The sequence below is a fragment of the Camarhynchus parvulus genome, chromosome 5 (assembly GCF_901933205.1).
Source record: "Camarhynchus parvulus chromosome 5, STF_HiC, whole genome shotgun sequence".
Classification (NCBI taxonomy): Eukaryota; Metazoa; Chordata; class Aves; order Passeriformes; family Thraupidae; genus Camarhynchus; species Camarhynchus parvulus.
Window position 1 is genome coordinate 16430966 of NC_044575.1, and position 20465 is coordinate 16451430.

Genomic DNA, 20465 nt, shown 5'->3' on the forward strand with positions numbered 1-20465 from the left:
AGGCTTCAACTGAAAAGCACCTCCTACTGTGTATTAAATATCTAGTGCCTTGAAATTAATTTTGGGTTTTAACACTTCCCCATGGTTGAAAGTGTGTTTTAATGCATCTTACATTCTTTAGTTTTTGGAATCACTGTAGACTGTTAATCAAAAATTCAGCAAAAGGCATGGAAATAAGTACCATCAAGAATGAAATAATAGATCAGAGTTCAGCAGCTGGCAATAGACTGATAGAGGAGACATGAGCAGTGTGTGGAATATCCTAGCCAACTGGGATGTTAAGAGCTGAAACATTGTCCCTTTTTTGTTCTACCCTGATTAAAATTTAAAGAGAGCATAGTCAAATGTAAGCAGTTTATTTAGGAAATTGTAATTTAGACTCTTTTGATATGCATTAAGATCAAAGCAGTCTCTCAGCAAATGCTATCTGAAAGGAGACACTTAAGAGCTAAAAATACCAGTTTGCATAGGGAAAACCCATCTGGAAAATGCAGCACTGCACATGAGATCAAGTGTGGGATGCAGGAAGAAAACATGGATCATCTGTTTAACTTCTCAAATTCAACTTTTGCAACAAAAACTGAGACCAATCCTCTACTGAACCTTGCTTTAGTAACCGAAGGTTCCAGTGGTGCCTTTGGGTTTTGGTTTGTTTGTAAAATGTTCTGGTCTAAAAGAAAACTTCACTCTTTTTAAATCCACACATTTTATAGCTTTTCACAACATTAACCAGAAGCAGTTGAGCTGGCATAATCAAGGGTAATCAAGACTTGGGAATGTATTTGGTTGTTGATTAGGAGGCAGGAATCTCTCTAGCAAGCTTTACTGTCACAGAGAATGCATGTAGAACTCCCATGGTAGAAAACTGAGATTGAGATGGTGTTTTCATCCACCTGATGTCTAGGAATTGCATGATTTTCCTGCAAATGTTAATGATTTACAAGAGAGAGGAACAGCAGGAGCCAAAGCTATTCTTTATGAAGTGTGTGTATGTAATTCTCCCTTGTGGATTGGAGTCTTGCAGTTGCAGATGTCTGAAGAGATGTGCAAGGATTCCAGTGGTGTTTAAGTGCTTGCTAGAGCAGATGATTGGCTGAAGACTTCCACTCTGTCTTTCAACAGAATGTCTCAAAAAGTTAGAATTTTACTGCTTATAATGTGCATGGACATTGATGCATGTATAAACTATGGGCATCATTTCAGTAAGATCAGTGGGTAGCCAGGCATATTCTGTCCATTGCTGATGGTGAGTAACTCCATTGGTCCTACTAATCCTGGGCTTGATTAAAATCCTGACTTAAGTATATGCAATTCAGTGTTTTATACTGGGAAAAGATGTATGAATGTTTTTATACTGATTTCACAAACTTCTTTCCAAATAGGGTATCTGAGCTGGAGTAAACTACCTTTATGCCAAAATATGCACTTGCATAACTGTGTTGGGGGGAAAAATAAATATGGCAAATGGACCTTGAAATTTGGTTGCACCTGTTCTTATAAGTCATAGGCATTGGGTCGGTTATTTTGTTTCTCTGTACTTAAATGCTTTATAATGTTAGAAACATTCTCAAAGCAAAAAGTGAAACTTTGTGTCGTAACTCTTTTCTATGTGCAAGTAAATTGAGTTTTATCTGACTAGATTATTGCATGTTTTGTCCAGGTTCAGCAACCATTTTTTCCACTGTGTTTCCCAATTACTATAAAGAAAATAATGAGTAAAGAAAATAAGGTTTATATACATAAGCTATCATTGGAGGGAGCATCAGTAATTTTTCTGTTTCTTGCTGTCTTGTGAGAAAGAACAAAGACAAAAAGTTTCTGGAAGCTGTAGGTATGGTGTTTTCTTCACAGGGGTTCTCAATCTATCCATGGCTGCTTAACCATTGCCTTCCTGGTATTTGTAGCTTATTACAGACTTTAGACATGTGATATAAGTATGTTAAGTCTCAGTATACACTCATTAAAAGCTGTTCATTTTGTTAAACACAATGTTAAATAACCCTATATTTAGGTTGTTAGTGATTGCTTTCCTTGGGCTTTTATCATCCCCTGAAGGATAATGCTTTGGGCAAAGTAGAAGTGAAAATGGCATTGGTTGTGTCATTTCATAATATAACACTATAGTCTTTATTGACATTTTGATGGTTAGGATATGCACTAGGCAGTTTGCTCTGTGTGATGGATATCTTTTTAACATCTCTTCAGGCTACAAGACAGTAGCTGCTTCTTGAATAACAGATGATTCTTTATCTCTTAATGTTGTACAGAATTCATAAATGAGAGAAAGTAAACTGTGAAGTAAACAAGTAAACTCAGGTGCTGAGGTGAGAGGCTGCCCTGCCAGCATGATCTGTGGTGGGGCACTCTAGTGCTGCCCAGGGGGTTTCCTGAACTAGAAAGCCCTCAAGGAACTCCACAAGGAGGTGAATTGGTTGAGGAGTCTCCAGGAGTCCAAGAGAGAAATGGATTACAGGAATCACATCCTACCTTCCCTAGTAGAAACCTTTTAGGCAAACAGGGCACATGACACAAAAGATTGCCTGTCATCTTTCCACCTGATTGAACATGTGACTTAAGGGATAGGGGGCAAGGGTGACAAGTTCCTGCCTGTTGCAGCAGTTTCATCTTCTCTGTCATTTCCCCACCTTCCCCACTTTTAAGAGTTTTAGAGTTACAGATGTAGCTACTGCTGCATTTCTGAGAAAAAATATCAAAAATCTGCTGAAAAATCTCTAAAACTATGGAGCTTTGTATGTATCAATCATAATTAAAATGCATGGAAGACAGTGTTAGAAAGAGATTGTTTCAATTGTTTAAGAAGCCTCAGGTAACACAAAGTAGCTTTATACTTTCAGTAATTTTGTCAAGTCTAGCATAATAATAACCAGATATGTCAAACCTTGATCCTTGATTTAAGTAATTGTATGCAAAATAGCTGCTGTTCTTAGCTGTGTTTTAATAACATGCCTGCCAGTACAAAGCAGAGGTCAGTGAGCAAGATGGTTTCATTCAGCCTTGTGGGACACAGTGTTGGGGATTATTAGTAAGAGTGAAGCACTTTGTAAACAAACTGCTGGAGCTGTTGCTGTCCTCGTGACATTCTCAAAAAATGCTGCTGTTGGCAAATTGCATACAGTTTAGCTGGAATAATTTGTTATCTCCTGACTGGTTTCTGACAGCATATATCAAAGCAGTATTTAAATTAAAACCAAACATGTTTCTTCCTGATAAAAGGTACACTTAACCTCACAGCTTCACAGCTTCTAGAAAAAATTCTGTCTTTATTGACTTCTTGAGATGCACAGCTGTAGTGCAGCTGCTTTCATTTTAAAGCTACAGGAACCCAAACCACTCTCTATCTTCAAGTACTTGAACATAATGTATGTTCTTGTCTCATCAAAACACAGCAAGCATCCCCAGCTTTGGATTTCATATTTGCATATGTAAGGAAAAAAAATCTACAGCTCCTCTTTGTGTTACTTAAAACTTCTATAGGTATGTATTTATCAGTATTTTCCAGCATTAACTGCCACTTCTTCAAAATTAACATTTTAGCTACTCAGTTTATTCTTTATTATTGCTGCAAAAACAGTGTGGATGTGAAGTACTGTCTTAAGTACTTTAGCCTTTTCTTTGTAGAGCTGCTGTGCAATGAAAATTACCAGAATCTATGCAGTCTTCATTACTCCTATCCAGTAGCAGTTGATACCAGCTTGGTTTTGCTACTCTGCCTCTTGGAAAGATTGGCAGGAGGGTAGACATGTTGTCCCTTCTCTTTGTGCTGTCATGCTCTTTTCTGACTTTCTTATAAATACACTTACATATTTGACTGAAAAGCAGGAAGAACACACAATGAATAGCTGCTCATCGACCTCACACTTCCTCAGCCTAATGCATGCCACAATTGACCAGTGTTTTGCATAAAGAAAATAGGTGCTTTGGTGTTCTAGAAACTGATTGTGAACAGATGCTTGTAATTACATTTTTGTTTTATATCAGTAATCTGTCATCTTTAGAAGTTGCTGCAGATTCAATTGCCTTGCCATAACTTTGTGTATACAGAATGATGTGTTTGTTGGTTTGCTATTCCAGTGTATATATACACACTGTCTCCCTTATAAGTATTTCTGGCGAGTACCAATTCTGATGTAGAATATACAAGTAAATAGCAGGGTAATTTTTATGATAATGTATGATAAACAAATTCAATGAAATTATAAGCAGCTTCTAACATGTGTCTGTTTTGGAGTGAAATGGGAACTGTCACTTACTTTTAACATCATTCTCAGGAAGGACTATGTGGGACAGAATGTGGAATGTTGAAATTTTGGTTAGTAAATAGTGCTGGATCAAACCAGCAGGAAACATATTGCTTGTTCCACATGAAGTTTCCAATTACCAGATTGTCAAATAACAGTATATTAGAAAACCAACCAAATTTGTAGAATACTGTTTATTAAGTAGGATTTTGCTTTACCAATAGATATACCTATAATTATGAGAGGTTAAAATATTTGTGAGAAACCTGGTCATAATAATCTTATTTTGTTGGAATTACTAATACTGTTGATTAATTTTTCCACGTCTAATCTTTCTGACTTTTCTTTCCAATTTGACAAATGAGCTCACAAAAAAGCAAGTAATTCTAAAAATGGTGTTAATTTACTGTACTGTTACTAAGTATGTATCATATATGCTCTGCATTGGACAAGCAGTATACAGAAAATGGGACTTGGGAGGGAAAATTTGAAAGTTAGATATGCAGTTTCATATTTGTTGTGCCTAGTTGGTAATAACACTTTGCCCTCTATTCTTCCCATGGTTGTCCATCTTCCTGTGAGTATCCTAAAAAAGAAAAAAGGACTGTCAGGAATATGGGGAGTACAGTTACATATCAAGAAGTTTTGCAATTGGGCCATCTGCATAAAATTCAGCACTCAAGAAGGCACAGAAATGACTCTTTAGAGGGCTGTCTAGGCTAACTGACTGGTGTAGTCATTTTTATTGCATGTTAGAGAACCTGTATAATATGTTTGATTTGGATCACAAGATACAGCTTGAGATATGAATTTATACTGAGGGGAACAGAAGACTCAGTAGGAAATTATTACTGATTACTGAGTAACAGTTACTGGAGCAAGTTTAATAATGTCTTCAAATTATGGTAATACTATTAAATCCTACTCATTCATGCTACTGGGCTCATGTTTTTTCCCTGTAAAAAGGCTCAAAGTATAGGTTTGTCAGTCATTTCTCTTTTTAAAGCGAATTCTGTTGGTGACAGTAAGTCTGGATGCATGTTAATGGCCCTAAACTACATCTGTTTCCCTTGCTGATGACTTCCCTGGTTTTGGTCCTGTTTGTTGGGCTGCCAGCTCAGTACAGCCTGGCTCTGACTGCAGCCATGAGATGTTCCATGCATTTTGCATAGATTCAGAAAGGACTCAAGAGGAACAAATCTATTCTTAGAACAGACTATTTTAAAGATTATACCTTACAATATAAAATCAACGCAGCGAAGGTCTGACTCTACTGACATCTTCTGAAGCAAGTGCACACATCTGGTTTTGAATTCCCTCTGGGGAGAATCATTGGAATAATCTGTAGGTCAGCTAACAGCAGCCAAAGAGAAGAAGGGTGGAATGTATTCCTCTGCATATCTGTCGTTTGTAGCTCTACCAATTCTGAGCCAGCTGGTGTAGAGCAATTACTACACAAGTTTCAGTATTAAGTTGGAAAACTTTCCAAAAAACAAAGAGAAGAAAAATGGTGAGCATTTTATGCAAGGAGGAATTAAGGCTACATTTGGTGTGTTAGAGTTTTTAAATGAGACTCGTATGTTCCAGAGTACAAGCTTGCTTTGCGTGATGCTCTGCTGTTGGAGCATGGCTTGCCTGGGCACTCAGCCCTGGCATGAAATGCACTAGAATAATTTGGAAATTAGGAGAAGCAAATGGTGACACAGTGGATGTTCATTTGTGCATAGTCCTTCTTAAATGGCTCCTATGAAGAGACTGAAGCAATGTAATGGAAACAGAGTGAAAGGAGATGAGTTGACTTTCCCAAAAAATGGAACTGGTAAATACAGCAAGTGTCAAAATTATTTTTTTCTTATTTGGTAGTTAGATTATCTGTTTTTGTCTGATGTGTATTTCTTATGTTGACTTCAGAGTTTAGATACACTGTATTTTTAAAGTTACACTCTGACTTAAGAATTTGTAAGTGACTGGTCTGCCAGTGTGCTTCAGCTCTGAGGACAGCAGTTTTCAGGCTTATTTGTCCCTAGCCTGCTGAGATTTCATGCTTTCTTTTCAGGGCATATATTGCTTGGCGTGTTTCCCCTTCTTGACTTCTGTTACTGGTTTAAACCAGATGGGCTACAGGTAATTAGTTTGGCTTCATGAAAACTATGTAGGCTACTCCATGGCAAGAACAGATCTGTGCTTCTCCCTATTTGAAGAGCAAGGACTGCAAAGACAATGGCTGGGATGGGATGTGTGTATTAAAGAAGAGTGCCAGCCCATAATGTTCTGCAAAAAATTCATTAGGTACAGAGATACCATTCTGCTTCCTGATAAAAATATAGCAAGTTTTCACTTGTCAGTCTGTTAAAATTCACAGTCCCCCAGTGATATGAAGCACTCAGAGTGTATGAAGGAGCCACTCCCAGGGCTTCTGTGTTGTGAATCTGTAGCACTCAGTTACACTTTTCTTGCTTTTGAGCTGTCTAGGTTTTGTTGGTTTTAAAATACCTATATTAATCTTCCTTATTTGAGAATTTGGTAGAGAGATTTTTGCCACTGAGAAACTTTGAACACATTCAGTAATGTGATTTGTGGTCTTCAGTAGAGATGTTGTTTATTTTAAATTATGATATTTTCTGTGGATAAGGGACTTTTTGCTCTGAAGGCAGAAAAGAACCCTTTTGCTCTGAAGGCACCTGAGTGTCAGCATTGCTGAAATAAGTGCACCAGAAAAAGACAGTGCACAGGTAGGGTTGCAGGTTTTTACCTCTGTATTTAAGCTACTATTCAGAATAATAATATTCAGAATAATAATAGAGTGCAAGTAGTAGTTTTGGAAGGTGCAAATAATTTTTAAAAAGTCAAAATAAACTATAACTACATTAATTTTACTAGAAGTTTATCTAGCAAAACTCTTAAAATCTACACATGAATGGATGTCAGAACTCCCAGACTACCTACACCTTTAGAAGGTTCTCCCTAATGTCTAGCCCAGGTTTGCTAAAGCAGTTAGCATTAGAATCATTATCATTATCAAATGAACTGCTAAACTCTTGTGTTTCCATTAAAATTCTCCTTTCTCATTTGCTCATTCTTTTGTAATTTTTGTCTCTTGGGATGATGTTTCTCTGACTTATTAACAATAAGATGTCCTTTCATACTATGTAAGCAAAATGAGATTTGGAGATGTTAAGATGGGCTTTAATTGGGAGGGGAGGCAGCCTCCTGCTTTTGTTTCTGCCCTTATCTGTTCCAGCACTTTAGTGTGTGAAACTGGCAGAGTGTTCTCTGAGTAGAACCAGATGAATAACCATGACTGGAAGAGTGTATGTGTCCAGAGGTGATCACACTGGTTTTATGGAATAACCTTTCAGTTTGATTTTTAATTCTATTTTAAGAGGAATAAGACTTTTGTACAGAGATTGTAAATACATTAAAAAGTTGTGAGGAGAAATTTATACTAACTTGGCATTTGTGTTATTTGTTTCTCCTGAAATGGACTGACCTTAACATTGTGGTTCAATGGACATTTTTGGGTTTGAAATGTACAGTCCATGATTTGTCATATTGACCTGGGTTTGTAGGCCACAAGATCAGATACTGTGTTTGGATCATGCTTCACCTCTTGCAACATTTTGTCCTTAGAAAGGAATTAGAGAAAAAAAAAATCTGTATTTCAGAGGCTAGAGAAGGTACTTGAGTTTGCAGTAAGCATGTGCATTTTCTGAAATGCCTGAATAACATGCATTTCTGCAAAAGCCTTGATCTGTTGTCTGGGAGGATGTGCTTACTGTGGGAGAGAAGTCAGAGATGGAGAACATGCTGTGCTTTTTACAGTCTGCATTCAGCTGCATGGAATTCATCTCCCACTATGTAGAAGTCTGCTCTTGTCTACCTGAGGATCTTTTTTTTGTTGGTTAAACATTCAATATGGTCATGTTCTTTTGACAGCAGGGATTACATCTGTAATTATTGTTCATGGCTTTGAAAAGCAGTATTGTTTCAAGGTCCTGTTGCTGACTTGGCTGCTTCATACAGTGCTGTTGTAGACAGACCTTAATTCTGTTTTTAGCCTGATTTCTGAGGTAACAAGGTGTTTGTAAGCTTTCTCTCTTACACTTTTCATCTCTCTGCTAAAGCTGCTTTGGCATTTGACCAGTTTCAAGCCAAATTGAGATAGGCATAGAATTTTAATAGTCAGGTTCCTGTTACTTTATGAAAATGTACCTGGACAGATGAAGATAAAAGATCTTTGTTTTTTCCCCTAGACCCAGCTGTAAGAGGGCATTGTAAGTGAAACATCTATAGGACACCAGAAATGTAGTTGCAAAAAATCCATGGAAACCAGGATTCATGTAGAATTGTTTTCTAAGTACTGATAGTGGAAAATTACTTCAGTGAGCGGTCATCCTGAGAGTTTTGAAAAACCTGACATGAGAAAGGGTAGTTACAAAACTGTCAAGGATTTTTTCGGAAAAGGAAATGGTTTCAGATTGAACTTGGTTACACATTTGACTGTTTCATTATCAATGCCTATAATTGTGTGATGAACAGAGTAGTCATTTAGCTCTTTCTTCTGTTTTCTATAGAACAGACTTCATGCAGGAAGAAACAGTGAATTTTTATTCAGTGATTTTGTGTGAACTGAATTCAGTGGTCTGTGTTCATAAAATGCAGTAGCATTATCTTGTAGTGCTCCTACCTGCAACGAGCTATGAAAACCAATAATATCTCAAGATGAAGAAAGCTTTGCAAACAGTTGCTCTACAGAAAATTATACATGACAAGAAAATTAAGTCATTACTGAGAGGCTGACTTCTAAAATGGAATCATAGTGGAAACAGAAAATCAATCAGTTTTCCATTATGAAGGCTATTCAAAGATGAGGAGACAGGAAACCTCTCTTTTATAAAGGAGGGTGAAGGTGAGGTAACCCTACAAGAATGCAGTTTGAACTTGCAGGGAATAGCAGTCAGTTAAAAGACCTTTTTTCTCCTTATTTCATTTTGAGAGTCATTGTAGTGAGACAAGAAGTAATTGAGAATGTAGATTCATTTGAAAGTAAATGAAAGCAGCTTTCATTGTTGAAGTATTTTTTTCCAGTCTTTCAATATGAAAGACTACAAACTCAAAACCTTACAAAAATACTTATCAGTAAAGCGTTACTGGGAATTTTGAGACATATAACTGTATGTAATTTGGAAGATTCAGGTAATAAACATTCTAGGCTGTGAAACAAACCCCCCTGCAGTTATTTTAGACATTAAAAGATAGAATACTAAAAAGAGACTGTGGAATTCTAGGCTGTGTATATGGAAATACCAAGGAAAACAGGTGGTTTCTTCTAGATCTGTGATGTTGTCCCAATAATGGGGATGTTGTATATACATGTGGCAGTGTGCCATTGGGAAATGTTGACAGATTCTCAGGAATGTGTGCAAATAAGACTTATGCTCTCAGGGGAATCATCGTTCTGTGAGTTCTGCCAGGTTGCCATTGCTCCCTTATTTGAAGGGAGAACTTGTCCTGAGGCATTTTATGGGAAGGAGTTCTGTGGATGTTATGTAAGGCAGCTTCTTTACTGTTTGTTAAAAGGAAAATGCATAACAGCATAAAAAATGTCCACTTAAGGTTAAAACAGAAATTAACCGGAAAGGAAAACTCTAATTTTCTCTTTGCACTGTCCTTTTGTTCCTCCACCCCCTTTCTGCACACCCAGCAGTCTCATGCTCTGTTTCCTATCCTTAGTGTTAATCATTTCCCAGCACTGATAGTTTCTACTTGTAGAAATTTTTGTAGAGATTTTGTAGAGAATTACCTCTCTGAATTCCTGATGTATGGTGCCTTATCCTTTAAATGTTGAGCGGGAGTGACAGACACTTTTTAGATTAATTCCAGATATGTATTTTTACAGGGCTAAGTCCATATTTCTTACAAATTTTAATAAATATTTTTAAATACCATAAAGAACAGATATTGTATCCATTAGAAAATTTTGTTGGTCCAAGAAATTTAAGCGAGTGTTTACATTTGACTGGTATTTTAGAAATAGAATCCTACAGATTTTTGTTAAGAACAGAAAATTGAAATATATGGGATAAATATCATTCCTTATTAACAGTTGTTTCAAACCCGAAAGAAAAAAAATAAAGCTTCATTTCTTTGAGAGATGCTTTACCTTTTCAATAGCAAGGAAAACACATTCACCACAAGTTGTTAGTTTAAAATATTAATTTTATAAGATAGAGGCTAGAGTTTGATTTTCCTTTTACTGTGGAATTTTATATCATCCTCATTGCCAGTGTCTGAGCATTTTCAAGTCACTCTTTAAGCGACAGAACTGATACCTGTCACACTTTTCATGTCTTTTCTTATGGAGATTTATTTATGCACTTCATACTTTGCATTGGTATAGTCTTGCTTAGATATTTCCCCTGCCTGAAATATACATGCCAAAAAAAATAAACCACATACCCTCTACTGAAAGTAGACCATGAGTGTAAGATGAATTTTTGGATCCTGAATTGTCAATCAGAAAAGCAGTTTGAGTGATGACTCAAGTCTGAACGCTTCCTAGCTTTGCATCTGCTTTTCACCAGAGCATTTATCATTGCCAGAGAAGCTCTTTCATCAAAACATGGAAAGCAGATTGGATAAAGAAGACATAAAAATACAATATAATGCCTGGTTGCATAGGTTGAGACATAATATTGCACTGCCACATTGAAACTCATTTGAAAGGAGCTAAAAACTCCAGTGCTTTCTCTATAATAATGCAAACCAAACCTGTGACTATGAGGCCTGAGTAAGTTTAAGGCCTATTTAATAGTAAAAAACCCTCAAGTACCTCAGATTAAAAAAAAAAAAGGTTCTTGTTAATAGTGTAATGCAACGGTTTTCAGCAATCCCAGAAAAATCAGTCTTGTCCTCTTGTCTTTCCTTTCTCCCCAGTGTCTGTTTCATTGGGGTATGCACTGAGTAGCAGGCTTGGTTGTAGATTCAGCTTATATAGTTCAGTTTTTCAGTTGGTTATAATTCACATTCATGTATTTTGTTCAATCCAGATTACTGAAAACCTCCATGGATGCTGAATAGCTATAGTTGGTACTAGCAGGAATGCTGGGGAATTTCAACCCTCTGAGGATATCCATAGCTGAATCTGGTTTCATCCCAGTGCCCTGTGCTCCAGTAGGGTCAGGGCAATGTCACCAGGCCCATCACTCGTGTGGCTTCCCCAGTACCCCTGCACCATGGAACAGTGCTGCCCCAGGGGGCTGGTGCTGGCATGGGACGATCCGGGGGGGCTGGAGCTCCAGGGCTGGGGATTGAGGGGCTGGGAGTATCAGCTGTGCCACCCTTTCTCCATCCTGTCTTCATTCTTTCTCCTCCCCTCCTACATCATTACCTTTCTCCCAGCTGTGGGAGGGTTTCAGGATCTTGGTAGAAGAGTTTGGGTCTGGTTTTGCAAACAGGCTGAGAGGAGCCCTGGCTTGCTCTAGACCAGTGGAAGTTTTAAGAGCAGATTTGCAGAGAAAACTCAATTGTTACACTTGTCTCTCCTTCTGCAATGTCTATTAATCTTCTTCATAAAGTTTTAAATTAAACAAGCCATGTTTAAAAAATAATCCCAAGTGAAAGTGGAATCTGCCCCAGTTTAGCAGACTAGAAATATTCAGCTAACTGGGTAAGTTATGCCAAATTCTCTCCAAGACAGTGGGATTTAGGCTTGAGTGTTTTAGCAAACAAGGGTAACTGTAAGTACAAGCTCTTTTTTTGTATTTATGGAGGTTTAGGTTGGAACCGTAGGAGAAGAGTTCAAGACGTGTTTGTACAAAGCTCTCAGGTATATGGGGAGATTGTCAGAGCTGTCCTGTGCAGGGAGTTGGACTTGATGATCCTTGTGGGTCCCTTCCCACTTAGCATATTTGATCATTCTGTGATTCTATGTGTATTGTACAGAGCTAATAAATGATGATGAAGCTTCTGCCACTTCACTGACTATTTTGGAAATGGTATTAAAAGTTTAGAAGAATGACAAGCTTTTGACTTAGACTTGGAAAGTATTACTTTCATGGACTTTGCATATTCTGTGCCAAGTCTCCTGACTTTCCCTGCTGGATTTCTCAACAAAGTAGTCAGTAGAACATACCTGCCCTTGAGTTAAGTTTACATAAATGTCAGAATGATTGAAAAACCTCCAATTTGAAGTATAATAGCTGTTGAAAAAATATTTGGGTTTTATTCTTGAGTGCCCATTTTCTTGACACAGAGCTATTCTAAAGGCATGAGTCAAATAGTCCTAGTTTGGTTCCAGTGGAGTTTCCCAAAGTGCTTGACTAGAGCAGAGTTGACTATTCAGTGAACTGGTGAGTGGTGCTTGTTTTTTTGAAGAATGCTACTATTTTAACGCTATATGTTAACGGACAAAGTATATTCATTGCTGCTGGGTTTGTTCCAAGTTGGAAATTTGTGCCCTTGCCACTCAGATGGCATTCCCTTGTAACTGAAGTAGTTGAGTTACAAAATTGCTTTGGAGAAAATGATGGCAATATCTACTTTAACCTGTGGGTTTCTTAAGTTACACATGCAAATTTCATTAAAGTACTACCTGGCTAAATCTATAAAGCAATCCAACTTGCCCTAATATCTAATACACATTATAATTACTTTTTATGTTTTTCCCTTCAGGAGTAATCACAATCAATTTACTGAAAATGGGTTTTGCTGGAATTTGCATTGGGAAATTGCTTTGCCCACAGACATCCAGGTTGCCATAACATTGTTTCAAAGATGTATTTATTTAATTCTTGTAGAACAACTGTAGTTTGTAATTGCAGTACATCACAAGCAGATGACTATAAGAAAGCCTGAGGTCCACCAGTAGGTTCCAGAAGTGAAGTTTTTAAAAAAATTTGTTACAACCCTTGAAGGAAAAGAATGGGATTTCTCCTTCATGTGACCAGTATATCACTAGTTCTGAAAATCTGACAGGCGTGTTATGTGATTTAATCTGCCCTAGTTTGTAACCTGCATTTTGTTCACCTCTTTCCTTATGCAGTGGAACGCAAAGTGTCCTTGTAAACTGATAAATGAACACTGTTATGCTCTGGTGATCCATGCCACACATATTGTTGGATGTAGAATTTACATGCTGATCCAAAAAGGATAAAGGTCAAAATATGTGATTTTTCTGTTTATTACTTGCATCTGTCACTGAGCATCTTTTTTTTTTTTCATTTAAGATGGAACGTGAGTGGTTTTAAAAGCATACCTTGCCTAGACAAGATTTGGCTTCTAATTTCCAGCTCAAGTAGCAGTTTCTGGTACTACTGGGAAAGTCTGGATTCTCCAGTCTCTCTCCTCTGCTCTCTAGAGGAATCTCGTACAATCCTATAAGTTTGCCTCTTCAATGGCAGAGATGCACCACAGAGTTGCTAGCTGTTAAAGTACATTTTTTTCCCCTTATCTCTTTTTTACAATGTCCCCCTATGTCCCAGATTATCTGGGACAATATCCTGCTTCTCTACCTGTTTGTCTCATGTTAACATGCTTCAGAGCCCTCTGGTTGAGGACAGGGTTCTTCTGGCAGTAGCTTCTCCCTTTTAGTCCAGTCCCATCTTTGCAATGTGATTTAGGTTGCCTTATGTTGCCTGCTGTGCTGTTTGTGCTGCTATTTTGAAATTACAAATTCTCTTTGAAAGAGATTCAATGTTTTTGGGCAGCTTGTGTGAATTAATTGTTTCCATCTTGAATGATTGAAGGAAGTCAATAGCCTCTCTGAGTCCAAAACAGACAAAATACACACCTCCTTACCCAGAAGATAAGGTATATATTAATCCAGGTCTATATTTTGTAAATCAAGAGTAAGCAAGACAAAGGGGGAAGAATGGTTTTCCATATTTCATACCAAGATGTGCTGAAGGCATAACTAGACTTTTGTCTAGAAATGGTGATAGAATGGATTTCTTCTTTCTTCTCGCCTGCCCAAAGAAATAAATGGACCTGTTTTTGTCTAAAGAAAACAGGTTTTCTTTCTTAAGTATGGTATAAACTGAAATTGTTCTTTTTGAGGTTAATAAAAAAATTACCTTTGGTTTATATTTTTCTATTAACAGCTGCACCCACCCATTTATTTAAGTAGGCCTTAGTTTTGTAAGTGTCAAAACCAGTTCAACAGCCCAAGAAATTAAATGTTTTGTAAAAGCTTTTAGAGTTCAATTGATTGCTACCTAAGGCAATTTGATTAGTCCACAACCCTTATAATCACTATTGTAGCCATGCTGGAAATGTTTATTTGGTAAGTATGCTGTGGAAGTATGATTCTTCCCACTGGCCACCTACATAGCATTGAATTTTTTTTTCTTAGATGTTTATTACAAAAATGGCACTGAAATGCATATTTTAATTTTTTGGCCACCTCAGAATGAAAGATTTTTCTTATGTGATCAAATGGTATGAAACCTAAATGAGAGAATAAGCCTGGTCATTGTTGTAATTTATCTCTTCCTGTTTCTGTTTTGCTTTGTTTTGAAAGGACCAACCAGCCAGGAATGTTCACAAAGAGAGAATTTGATCAGTTGGCCTCGGCAGTAGACAGCTTCAGTCTCATGACGTACGACTATTCAGCACCACATCGGTAAGATTCCATCTGACATCAGAAAGAGCATTGAAGGAGCTAATTCCTACTGAGGTCTGGTAAATCTATGGTACAAATTCTTTTTTTTCTAATAAAGTGGATAGTGCTTTGTTCTTGTATGATACTAAAGTTCTGGGTTAGTAATTAAAATAGACAATTTGTCCAGAAGCTGACAACTAAGTACATTTTTAACAGCAATGTGTATCTGGGCTTTGGATATTATGAAAGACTGTACTGCAGCTAAAAAGGCATTCTTTTAAAAGGATAACTTACTCTTTTCCAGGCTAAATAACTCTTTTTGAGTTATTTAGCGCAGTTCTGCAATAATCTAATAATAATAACATTGTCAAACAAATTAATTTTAAACAATTGATACTTCATTTGCCTTTAAATATGAGCACAGTTCCCAGCAACTTCACTCTGCTGTATTAGCATGTTGAGTTTTAATGGCACAAGTATCATGAAGGCTTTGAGGCAGATAATTAGTAGGGAGTAGCAGATGTTGATATTTTTAAGGCTGGGATATCCTCTTCCTGTTACCATGCTAGTGAGTGCCTTTTGTCATGTTAATGTTTGAGGAAGAGCCTGCTCTCCTCTCCAGTGAGATAGGAATGGAATGAGCACGATATCCTGATGTTACCTACATGACAATTCAATTACTCTGTGTATTAAGGCTATGCTCTTTTTCTTCCTGTAGGTTTTTGTTAGGTACTTTGTAGGTTTTTTCCTATAAATAAGTGTTACACAATCTTGCTTATCAGTCACTAATTTTATAGTTCCTTCTGCAAGTAAATGGTCAATTTTGTCCCAGTATATTTTGCCAGATTGCTCTAAAAACATTGAGAAAAAAACCTGAAGTCATATAGAATTTTTAATTATAGCATATGCATTGTGCAAGACCCAGTAGCAATGTGCTAGGGGGAAACCTTTTCTTACCTCTAGGAAGGAATTCTGTGTCTCTTCACTTTAGAATTGAATCAAAAAGTCAAGAGTGGGGCAATCATGTTTTGCATATCAGCGCTTCAAGCTACAGAAGAATGTGCATTTAACATTGATAGAATTATAGGTTCATCCTCACTGATTTTTGTGTGCCAAAGTTTTCTTTTACAATTACTGTTCAAAAAGAGAAGGCTGAGTGTGAACATGTACTTTTTCTGACAATCTGTTTGATTTTTTGCTAACTTGACAGACCTGGTCCAAATTCCCCCCTTCCCTGGGTACGAGCTTGTGTTGAAGTACTGGATCCTGATTCAAAATGGAGGAATAAAATACTTTTAGGACTGAATTTCTATGGCATGGACTATTCTGCTTTGGGAACCTCTGGGGAGCCAATCCTTGGCAGCAGGTATGACTTCTCTGGATTGTAGGTACTTCTGTATGATATATTCTTAGAAAAATTAGAAATTCACAAGTATTTTTATTTAGAAATATGGATGAGTTAGCAACACAGAAATGGCAAAAGTGGTAAATCTGCACATAAAATAGTAGTTCACCAGTTAGGATAAGACCTGTAACTTCTCTTCCCTGTACAGAAATGCAGATAGATGGCACAGTTATCCTGTCAGAACTCATATGCAAAAATAGTTTGTGTAGTTCTCCCTCTTTCCTCTATTCATTCTTATACATGCAGGTTGCCATCTTTGTGTTAAAAATGTTCTGCAGTATTCTCTTATGCTCTGCATCATTTTGGGGGTTCCTGCAGTTGTCCTAATGATTCTCTCTCTCAGCTCCTGAAGTTGTTACTTGTTACTTTGAAATTTGATACTGGTTTCCAACAGCAATCTTTCAGTGCTGATCTCTGAATCAGACTGAATAACAGAAAAGGGGAAAATAAAGCCATTGTTTATAGTGAAAAGTATTTAGCAAGTACTCCAGAATGACTTCTGAAAAATTGGTGGTGATGGTTAGGCAGGAAGAATACTCAATAATCAAAGCATTGTTGATTTACAGACTTAATTATACAAGCTCATCAAAATAATGTAGCTTTGCTGTAATATTTACAGCTCTTTTGCAAATGGAGTGTAGCACTATCTAGAAGAATAAAAGGTTCTTGTTTTTTTCTGAACTGCAGCTTTTGAAATTAAGTTTCCACTTGAAAAACACTGTGCACTAGGATGGCATTTACTTTTTGTAGATTCTTCTGGACTATATTATAATATTAATTCATGTTGCTTTTTAATTAATGGCAAAAATACCCTAGCCAAGAGTCACGTATAAAGCTTTAAGCTTTATAAGTTTTAGTTTTTAAAAAAGATTTTTAAGTTTTACTGAAAGAGAATATTTCCCTGTATGTAGGACACTGGTGCACAGTATGATTCTGTTAACATATTTTTCACTGACAGATCATGAGATTGTAGTTTTCCAGGTATTTACCAGAAGCAAGGTTGTGGACAAAGTCTTTAAGAGGCTTTGAATTTATTCATAAAACATATCACTTTTCCCTTTGCTGTGTTACCCATTGGTCAGTGGTTATGTTTATTTTTTCCAGAAATATAGCTCTAAGCATCCGCAGTTGTATATGTCATGTAATAATGTAAAAGTAGAATAGACTCAAAGTAAAATAGCTTCGAAATAGGCCAAACTTCTGACATAAAGAGCAGAAAAAAAGGGGTTTTTAGTGTAAAATAAGCTTTCTGCTGCTTGTTTGGTATCAGGCCATTTGTAAGGAAGTCTTTTGACCTGCAGAAAGTGCTGAAGGATTGATGCATTTCACCTTTAAGGCACTGTCCATATGATGTAGTGATAGTGAAGCTGAGCTAAAGTACTGGTATTGAAATTAATTCAAAGTCTATTCATTTAAGTGCAGTCTGGTGTGTGTCAGCTTCTTTGTTGTAGACTTCTGCTCAAGTTTTTGCATATGAAATTTATTGCAAGTACAAGTCTCCAGCATGTCAGTGCTCCTTGGCACGCAGTAAGGTGCACCATTTCTTATTGAAACATATTCATTAGAATCTGATCTTCTTTAAGAAGAGAGATGGAGAATTGAAAGATTCACTGGCAAACTGTGTATTCTCAAATTGTTTGATGTCAGTGTATTGTGCATCTTAATTGATTATTAGCAAAGTGTAAAGAATTGCATGCAGAATGCAGAAATCTATGCTGCTCTCGAATTAATGTTTTTCTTTAGGATAGGAATTATGTGATGGAAAGAGATGCTGAACATAGGTGGATTTCATTCACTACATATTTTTTTCAGTCCAGAAATTCATAAAATAACTTACAATACAATTTGCATAACATATTATTTGGCAGTGTTTTTTTATTGCAGAATGTAATATAAAGGTAGAAGGTAGAAGGTATACTTGCAAAGATGTACAGCCTTTCCGTGTAATATCCTGTTTCCTTCATACAGACAATAAGAAGTAATAGGTATATATGTATATGCTTGCATATACATATATATCTATATAGATATATCTCAAGATTAAATTAAATGAAAACAATTTCTCTCTTGCAGCAGCACAATGTAGTTTGTCCTTGGGAGTTGTTACAATAAGAACTACAATTTATATTTGCAGCAACAATTTCTTTCTTAAAGCTCAGTTACAACTATTACTTATTAATACAATGAGTCAATCACAGAGATTACAGCACTTTCTCATGCTTTAATCAACCAAGTACTGTTTGGTTAGCTGCAGGGAAGCTGCATTCTTGAGTATATTTCATTGTGACATAATTTTTATGAAATCCTAAGCTGGAAATAAAGGTGTTCTGTTTGTGATTCTTCAAATCACCTGTAGTGCTTCTGGCAATGTTTTCTGTCCTCTGGCTGTCAAGAATCAGGTGTCTGGATTGTTAAAATGCAGAGGAGCGCTCATTCTAACTTTCCACTGTATTAAAATCCTGTCAGAACATAACCATCTGGTGCTGCTTCCTTGCTTTTCTAGTGATCACCTTGTTCCAGCACGTCCTCTGTTGATACTGTGACCTGACAGTATTTCCTCTTCACCTCACAAGTGTATGTCTTGGGTAAATAATGTTTTCAGTATACTCTGAAGCTGAAGAAATGGGTTAGTCTTTCTGAGAGATCTTTACCTTTGAGTCCTTTTTGAGACCTGCAGTAGGTCAGCAAGCTTCTCAATCTCATGAGCTTCTGACTTCCAATGTACTTTTTCTGCCTTTAGCTATCTGTTCTACAGAATCTCTCCTAATCATTGGGACATTAAATTTCAGTTGCAGTTTTGTTTTGCCTTCTCATGGGAGGTTGCACAGCAGTGTTACAGTGTTTTTCATTCTATGTCATCTAAAATTTATGTCCATTATGACCTGGGTGAAAAGGGAACAGATAAACTTCATTGCTAGCTGTGAATTAAAAGCAATATAAATCAAAGGCTGTCATGTGGCAATGGTGTCACTTGTGTTTAATAAATCAAAATTCTTTATTGAGCCTCTCCCTGCTAAGTTTCTTGTGATAATGTCATTTTGTCTTTTTTTATAGTGTTGAAAGAGGGAAGATACAATCTCTAATGTTTCACCTGGCTCTGTGTAATTTTTGAATATATTCTGCCTGCAAGCTGCTTTTGTTCCAAATGTAGCCATTGAAAATAGATATGTGAATAACTTTATTATTTTGAAACAATGCTGTGTGTGCTTATCTTATTTAAAGTAATCTGAATAAGGAATTTCATGTTAATTTTAAACATTTAAGAAGATTGATATAGTAAATTGCCAGCTGAAGCAAGGGAGAAACTAATTTTACAATGCATTGTGCTGTTTAGAGATAGAAAATAAGATGACTTGCAAGCTGTGTGAGGATAGTAGAGTTCTACTGAGGATTTCATTGGCTGCCTGCCATTCTGTAAATACCACATAAAATGTGGTACTTAGAAACAGTTAGAGATGAACTTTTTCTCTGAATTATCATGTCAGTGTCTTTATAAGCAGCAGGTTAAGATTTGGGCCAACTGTTCTCATGATTTTGTATTATAGAAGTTAGCAAAAAGCTTGTGCCGGGAACTCTTTTATTCTTGAAGCAGCAAAGCTTTTACAACCTTTCTCTTCGTGCTGTAATTCTCAGGATTTCTATTACTTGCCTGTGTGCCAGGATTCTGTATCCTGATTTAATCTATTTTGTTCATAGTTCACAGTATTTTGGGGAGATACTAATGTTTCAAAAAACCAATGTACCCATTAGCTTTGTAGGACTGAACAGCTTGACCTTTTGTCCACCTCTCCTCTTTACTGAAGAAACTGCTAAGCTATTTCTTCTTAAATTGTACTGCTGGGTCAGATGGTAAAATGGCAGTGATAGAAGGAAGTTACAATTGGGCCTGGAATCAGAAGTTATTTCTGTATTACAGATGTCTAAATATTTCGGGAGTGTTTGAAAAGTTTTATTCTATTAAATTCGCTCTACAATATTCTTGTATGTGTCTATTCCATGGTATATCTGTCCCTCCCTCCCTTTAGGAATGGAAGGTGAAATTCAGCTGTTAGCTGGAAGTGTAAGACTAGTTAATTCATGTAAGGTAGATAGAGCATCTTACAAAGTAAAATTAAGGGGCGTATTTCAGCTTATCCAAATTTACCTTGTGATGATAAATAAAAAATATGCTACAATTGTTTTTATGTAAAACACATTCTTA

At 36.7% G+C, this 20465-nt stretch overlaps 1 protein-coding gene across 3 annotated transcripts in view; it reads left to right on the plus strand.

Moving 5' to 3' along the window:
- CHID1 (chitinase domain containing 1) overlaps nt 1-20465 on the plus strand; it is a 97432-nt gene that overhangs the window by 21690 nt on the left and 55277 nt on the right. For all 3 annotated transcript variants that reach the window (XM_030950213.1, XM_030950211.1, XM_030950212.1), the window contains 2 exons: nt 14779-14880; nt 16070-16225. In XM_030950213.1, coding sequence (XP_030806073.1) covers nt 14779-14880; nt 16070-16225 — 258 coding nt within the window. The remainder of the gene's footprint in view (nt 1-14778; nt 14881-16069; nt 16226-20465) is intronic.